This window comes from Montipora capricornis, chromosome 8, assembly GCF_036669925.1.
Source record: "Montipora capricornis isolate CH-2021 chromosome 8, ASM3666992v2, whole genome shotgun sequence".
Lineage (NCBI taxonomy): Eukaryota > Metazoa > Cnidaria > Anthozoa > Scleractinia > Acroporidae > Montipora > Montipora capricornis.
This window is the reverse complement of record NC_090890.1, coordinates 26,165,912-26,173,411: the sequence shown is the minus strand read 5'-3', so window position 1 is coordinate 26,173,411 and position 7,500 is coordinate 26,165,912. Positions and strand designations below refer to the sequence as shown.

At 41.0% G+C, this 7,500-nt stretch overlaps 2 protein-coding genes across 2 annotated transcripts in view; both read left to right on the top strand.

Annotated features, from left to right (window-relative positions):
• Window positions 1-7,500, top strand: part of LOC138014317 (uncharacterized) — a 14,424-nt gene that overhangs the window by 645 nt on the left and 6,279 nt on the right. The window contains exons 1-5 of the mRNA XM_068861368.1: window positions 1-285; window positions 764-895; window positions 2,125-3,312; window positions 3,495-4,152; window positions 4,516-4,870. The exon at window positions 1-285 is cut by the window's left edge and continues 645 nt beyond it. Of these exons, the coding sequence (XP_068717469.1) occupies window positions 1-285; window positions 764-895; window positions 2,125-3,312; window positions 3,495-4,152; window positions 4,516-4,870 (2,618 nt within the window). The remainder of the gene's footprint in view (window positions 286-763; window positions 896-2,124; window positions 3,313-3,494; window positions 4,153-4,515; window positions 4,871-7,500) is intronic.
• On the top strand, window positions 5,730-6,562 carry LOC138014346 (putative nuclease HARBI1). The gene has a single exon (XM_068861409.1). It carries the CDS (start codon window positions 5,730-5,732, stop codon window positions 6,294-6,296), a length of 567 nt encoding a protein of 188 aa, XP_068717510.1. The 3' UTR covers window positions 6,297-6,562.

Here is a 7,500-nt window from a genome sequence, read left to right as displayed (position 1 = left end):
AACATCAAACAGGCTATACGCCAATGCACTGTGCGGCTTACGGTGGACATTATCATTGCTTGAGGATTATGCTTGGTTGGCAGGATGGAGATCCTAATGTTGTTGATCCAACTGATGGCAGAACACCTGTTCATCTGGCCGCTTGGAAAGGCAATTCCAATTGCTTTAAATTACTCTTAAGGAATGGAGGTGATATTCATTTACGTGATAAGAGTGACAAAACACCAGTTGATTTGATTCAAACGAGTGCCACGTGCTGGTCCGTGCTTTTAGCTCATGTGGCTGGTGAGTTTTTGTCTGAGTATTTTTCTTAATTTTGCGTACTGTTATCAATCTTGTGAAGGCTTTCTAGCTTCGTTGTTGGTGTGTACGTGTTCTTTCGGATCAGACATATTTGGGCTGGCTCATCTCCTGAATCAGGGAATATTGCTCAAGCCTTTATTTGATCGATTTCCTTGATAGCCAACCTCCCTCTCCACCCATGCACATTGTCATCTTTCGTTCTTTTTTTAAATCCCTAGTGACTGTCACTTTTCTCGCTCTGGAAATGTCTATGTTAACGTTCCGTCTCTGTGTTGCTTTTTGTTGATCGCCATCTTGCATTTTTATATCACTCGCGCTTGAATCGATTCGAACAAAACAGAGCGTGAAGTGAGTCCGTCCTCGAGTTAGTAACAGTTATCTTGAATCCGATTGGACACGCTGGTGCCTTATTTTGATGAACTGATGCGAAGGTAGCCTAAAATATGTGGATTATTTGTAGCGAGGCAACTTTGGATTCTGAAAGCTTCCGCTTGGAAACCACTCCTGACAGCACATCCACACGCCAGTGCTGGTGTGGAGCAAAGCAGTCAAGATGTTTGTCCTGTCCAACAAGCTCAGGTTGCCAGTGAAGGTAACATATATCAGTGCATGCCCCATTTTAGTCAGTTGACATTTCTCTTTGTTGGAAACTGAATGAGAGCCCATTGTTGAGCTTTGAAGTGCTACTATGACCAAAAAGTCATCTTTTTATTTTTCTAAGGATTTAAAAACTATGTTAACTAAACTCTGAATGACTCAAGTTTTAAGACTTGATTAAAAAAAATATACCCCTTTATCTTAACTGGAATTTTCCTAATTAATGGTCCGCCATTACTAACTTCAAAATCTTGAGAGAGCTGGATCGAGGAGAAAATGACGTGAAAGACTCAATAGTTTTAGAATGCAATGCGTGTGTACTTGGCTGAATTAATATGTTCAGCAGGGGAGTTTCGGGCTTTTAGACTCTTGCATTTATAATAAGCTGCACGTACAAGCTGAAATTTTAAGCCAGTGAGTCAATGACGTCACTTTTCCCTAGATCCAACCCTCTGAGGTCCAATCAGTCAGTTTTGAACGTGATTAATGGCGGACCGTAAAATCCAAAACTTACACTCAAAGTAAACAGCCTTTGGATAAAAATCAAAGTTCAAAATTTTGCCAGTCAAATGTTAAGCAATCATACTTTCAAAATCTGAAGGAAAAAAGGAAGTGATTTTTTTGATCACTGTAGCACTTTAAGTGGTTCGTGTTAATCGTTAAAAAGTGTAGCACGTGATTGAGCGAAAGCGTGTTTGGGTGTTTGAGCGATATTTAGTAAAAATTTGTTAAAACGGGTTGGGCATTTAATGATTTTTTTAGCCTTTTGATTCTGGTTACATGAGAGGTTCAAGTTCAACGAGTTACAAGTGAATATGGATTGTGTGATTGTGTGATTGTGTGATTGTGTGATACAGTGTTTTCAACAGTTTCTTAGAACAGGGAATCAGAAAGTAATTTCTAATTTAACTTTGTATCTTTAACTTTCTTGCAATTTTTGACTTTCCTACTCATTTGTCTAATTTCTCTTCCCTAGTAACCCGTCATTTCTTCCCGGCCTACCTCGACTTTTTTCCCATTCTCTTCGCCTTCCAGAATCGTTGAAGAACGTTATCTTTTACTCGTTTATTACCAGTCTTATTTCCGTACCTCTTCTCTTTACTCTTCTTTCGTACTTGTACTTTTTCCTTTTCTTTTTTCCTTTGTATCTTCGCACCCTCGCAGCATTTTTTCTTTTAAATGGCTTTTTTTGTTGTCAGTTTGTTTGTTTTTCTCCCAACTTAGAACCATGTAGTGAACCTTTTGAAGTTCTCGCCAGAGGAGAAGCTACAGTTCGCATATTTAACCAGGCGTTACGTGAAGGTAAAGCCAAGGTGGGTCGCATGCAGCTCACTGTGGTTGGCAATGTTGGCGCTGGAAAGACAAGTTTGGTGCGAACTCTCAGTGGTGAAGAGTTTGTGGAAGAAAGACAAGAGACACATGGAATCGAAACGTCAATGGTTGAAATTACAGTGCTTGATGATTCGTGGCGTTCTGCCGATTTGAACCGTTCTCATGTAGATGACATATTATCCGACAGAGTGTGCCAAGGAATAAAGGGTGCACCTGTAAGTGGTCAAGGAAGAAGTGCTATAAAATCGAGGGCATCTGATCCAGGTCCATCCTCACTCTTTAGTCGGCTTCCCAGCATTGAGGCTCCACCCACAATCGAGAGAGATACAAGTATGATTCCAGTGTCCCCTCCCTGTGGATTCCGTCAAAGATCTCAAAGTGAGATATCCCCTCCGCGGGATTTGCCAGTGGAACAGATCACCAAAAAATTGAGCGAAATCCCATTTAATTACACGGAACGAAAATACACTAAAATCAGCGTTTGGGATTTTGCGGGTCATCCTTTGTACGAAGCAATGCACCATGTTTTTCTGAACAAGCGTTCCTTCTTCCTTGTTGTCACGAACTTGGTTCGTTTGAGCAGTGTTAACACCAGAGACGAAGCACTAGAGGAACTCCATTTCTGGCTAAATTCAGTTCGCGTCCACACTCTCTCAGAAAATCCTATTTTCCTAGTGGGAACACACCGAGATCAAGTAAGTGAGCAAGATATTTCTGATGCAAAGAAAACTTTGTATGATGAATTTGTTAAAACCTTTGGTCATCAACTGGTCCGAAGTCAAGACAAGGATATTTTATTTGCGGTTGATAACACTCTTGGCTGCGAAGATGATGGGACTATTCTGTTACGAAAAGCAATTGAAGAAGAAGCCTCACTGCTAGATGATGAGTTACCAGTGCTGTGGCTTCATTTTGAAGAGAAAATTCTCAAGTACAGGGAGACTGAACCGGAATGCCTATCCTGCGTCCCCAAGTCCTTTGTACGAAAGATGATCGAAAGTGATTTTCCAGACGTAGATCAAGAAACCTTCTCAAGCATGTTGAGCTTTTATCATGACAGTGGTGTCATCATTCTTCCAGGTAAATATAGACAATTGTTTTAGGCACTTTTTCGCGTAATTTTAGTTCATTTCGTGACAACATTACTGTTTGATTGACGAAAAGCCTTTTTCACTTTCTGGATAAATCATAATTAACAAAACATTTTTCTTTTGTCGACTTCTACTTATATAAAAAAAAATGGTCTTCTTTTTGCATAATAGAAGAGTTGCTTGGACCAGGGACACACAACTCCTGCGTTAATGACGTAGTAGTGATCAATCCTCAATATCTGGTGGATGTAATGACTTGTCTTCATGATATCCCAGATCGTTTGGATATGGATCGTCTGCACAGTGACCAATGGCAGGCCTTACAAGACAGCGGTATAACAGACATTAGTTTTCTGGAGCACGTCTGGAAGGATTATGGCAGTCCAGGAGCTCATCAGGACAGTCCAGTTGCACAACTGATTGGCATCTTGGAAGCCTTTGGTATGCTGTGTCCCATGCCAACGTTGGGTGATGCGAAGAATCCTGAACAGACCGAAAGCAACAGCGGGGGGACGGAGGCAGGCACAAGCAAGTACATCGTCCCTTTGCACCTGAAAGACAGAAATATCAGAAGAAAATGGGACACGCACTGTCGCAAAACATGGAATTCCATTTGCAACCAAGATAAAGTTCTGGTCTTTGATTTTCACAACTTCCTGCCTCCTGCTCTTTTTAACTACTTTATTGTCAGGACTGGTGCAAAAAGCAAGTCCACTAATGGTATGACCCCAATCATAACCAAACAGATGGCTATCTTCTCTTTTGGAGACATTTTCTTTGTATTTATCGAGGCTCTTCAAAAACATAACCAGATCAAAATCAGTGCCAGGTAAGTTAGTTTATTTTTAGTGTTGAACATTTGTACTCCTGGCTGTCTTAGCCTGTATCAACCTCTTAAGGAATCTAGCAGTTATGTACGGCATTTTTATACAGTAAAGGCATTATTGGTGGATAAAGGTAAACCTTGGGAAATTTGTGAGGTGGCTGGCCGCGCGACAGGTGCTGAAGATAGTGTTAGATCACTTTCAAGAACATCAGTAACACACTCGGCTATTTTGATTTTGACTCGGCATTTTGACGTCATCTATGGTCTATTACTGAACAGACGCAAGGAAACATGGAATCTACTTACTTACTTGTATAATTTTGCTTTTGGTGGAATTTTTATTGCTATTTTGTGTTTTTTTGTTAGGTACAAGAATGGAAAGAAGCTGCATGAGTTATTTAGCATCTTGTTGTCAATAATGACCGACATTTGCCAGCGCCAGTTTAGATTTTTGAAGTTCAGCTTTGGTCCAGTTTGCCCTAACAAACGATGTCCCGGCGCCTCTTCTGATGGCAAAGTTTTGTCGTCCTCCGATGAATCCGATGACGGTGAGACGACGGACGGCAACTCCACTTGTGATGAGTCAGATACCAGCGGTTGTGTCCAAGGGGAGTCTAGGTTTCACGTGATTTCCATTGATCCATCAGCACCTTCTAAGCCGTTATGGTGTAACAGAACGCCGGTGCATGAATTTGAAGAAATTACTCAGTGGTTTAGGGAGGTAAACGTATTCATTAAATTGAGAGGAGTACGTTTTGCTTTTAACAACGTAACGTTGGAAGGAAACTCATTCTGAAGGGTTTGTTATATCAACACCTATAGCATGCAGAGCTGTCTTCAGCTGTTGCCCTACACGGTTTATATTTCTAGCAAATTTTCCTCTTTTTTTGTGTCATTAGCTTCGAGGGCCATTTGTGCAACTTTTCAGTGCGAATAGGTTTCCTCTTCGCAAGTGCCTCGATTGAATGGTTTAAGAGCTGCCCGGTTACCGGTTTTCAGTACCTTTGGTATGCCGTGCGTGGCGAAAATTCGTTGAATCGCTTTCAAAATTAAAGTTGGGGATCCCTTATTAGGTCTACCAATACTATAACCGATTTAACAACTGGAAGTGTAAGAACTATGGTAGATGAAGGACTATGTCGCTCACAAACCTGACGGCTTCTTCACCCAATAATGTGCGGGATTGCAGAAAATCACCTTGCATCTCATTTGCACCTTAAAACACAAAAGAGCACATTTTGTCATGCCCCGTTCCCGTCCAAACTGAATTTATTTTCCGCAATCCCGCACCTCAGAGTTCTTCACTCACGTAGTTTGTCGGTGTTTATTTTTGTTACATGTACTCTAATTAAATTAGAAGATTACGAGAATACCCAGGCCCCAGTTGTTTGAAAGCCGATTAGTGTTAACCCACGATTAAATAGTCCTAATCCACGGAATAAATTTACCCTTCGATTAAATTCTGTTGCTCAAAGCTTGATTAACACTATCCAAGGAATAAACTAAGGGTTAAATTTAACACAGCTAGCGAGGTGGATTAACTCACTAATCGAGGGTAATTTTCCCCCAAACAAAAAAAGATGGCGGACTTACTGTTTGGTGGTTTGGGCTTAATGCCTGGTCCAGTTAGAAGAAAAGCGAGAAAATTCAGGCTCCACGATTTTTCTTTAGACGAATACACTGGCGACGAGTTGAGAAGTCGATATCGTTTTGGCCGAGAGTCAATTCAATTGTTGATCGACCTTCTTCGTGACGACCTTGAAAGGGCCACCGCTCGAAACCATGCCTTGTCAACAACTGTACAAGTCCTTGCTGCGTTGCGGTTTTTTGCCTCCGGAAGCTTTCTGGAAGTTATCGGAGATACCATTGGTTTGTCAAAGTCGACCGTGTCTCGCATCATCAGCAAAGTTTCCTACGCCCTCGCACAAAAACAATTACACTTCATCAAGTGGCCAGCGAACGAAGCCGAGATTGTTCAAACTAAACGAGGCTTTTACGAAAAGGGAGGGTTCCCTGGGGTGATTGGCTGTGTGGACGGCACGCACGTCAAGATTCAGGGACCAACCGAAAACGAAAATCACTATGTCAACCAAAAGGGGTTTTATTCAATTAATGTGCAAGTGATTTGCAATCACAAAGGTATGTAAAAATGGCATTCAACAAATTTAAAGCAAAGTTTAAGACCGCAGGGGTGGTAGTACTTTCTTTTAATTCACTCTCAAGGATTTCCCTATGGTATTACACTTTTTTTTTGATGTAGTAATAAATTGATGTTTTACTTCAGCAAATTAATGCAGCAGTCAATTCCAGCAGTGCCCCACCCCCACTGCCACCCCCTCCACACCCAAGTAAAATAGAGGCAAATGACCCACCCTCTGGCTCATTCAAAAAATGCTGCACTCAAGATATAATAAATCAAACTGAAAGTGTAATCACCATTATTCTGTCTCTTTTTTATATGTGCATCTGTCCTTCCACTGTTCATTTGCTTTAATTTTACTTGTTAATAACAAGCCATATTGTGGTAAAAAATACCCAGACAGCACTACATGACAGTTGCTTTTGGGTTTATATATTTTAAAAATATTCCTTCATTTTATTTTGGCATGCACAGTTCATCAGTGTATATTTAACATTAACGCTTCGTTGTTATCAAAAGAAAAAAAAGGAACCTTTTAAGTATCAAGGAAGAGAAGACACATGATTCCAACCTCCAAGGGACAGGAAGGAGAGGACCCTAGGAATGAGGTTACCATGATCCTTTAACAAATAAGTGCAAAATAAAAGATTTAATTACTTAATTACATTTGATCCATATTTGATCAACAGGTAACGAAACTGATAGCATGTTTGCAGGCTCTTCCATTTGCAAGACCAAAACAGCTGGGGTATCAAGTGCCCTGGGGTTGTCCTGTGGGTAAGCAAATGGGCCAGCTCCTGTGTAGTGAAATAATTTCAAAAGGTCCACCCCAGGAATAAAACCTGCGCAAATTTACATGTGAACGAATTGTTACCTAATTGAGATTCTTTTTCATTTCAGGCATATTTACAAACATCGTAGCAAGATGGCCAGGCAGCACACACGACAGCTTTATTTTCACGGATTCACAAATTGGCCAACAACTCAATGCCCACCACCACTCCCTGGAAGACGGTTTGCTGTTGGGTGATAGTGGCTATCCTTGCAAGCCATACTTGATGACCCTGTACTTGAATCCTGGGACCAACAAGCAGACACAATTTAACAATGCACATGCACATACGAGGGTGGCAATTGAACAAGCATTTGGCGTGTGGAAATGAAGGTTTCACCTGCTACATTCGGAGATTAGGATGAAGCCAGAAAAAGTC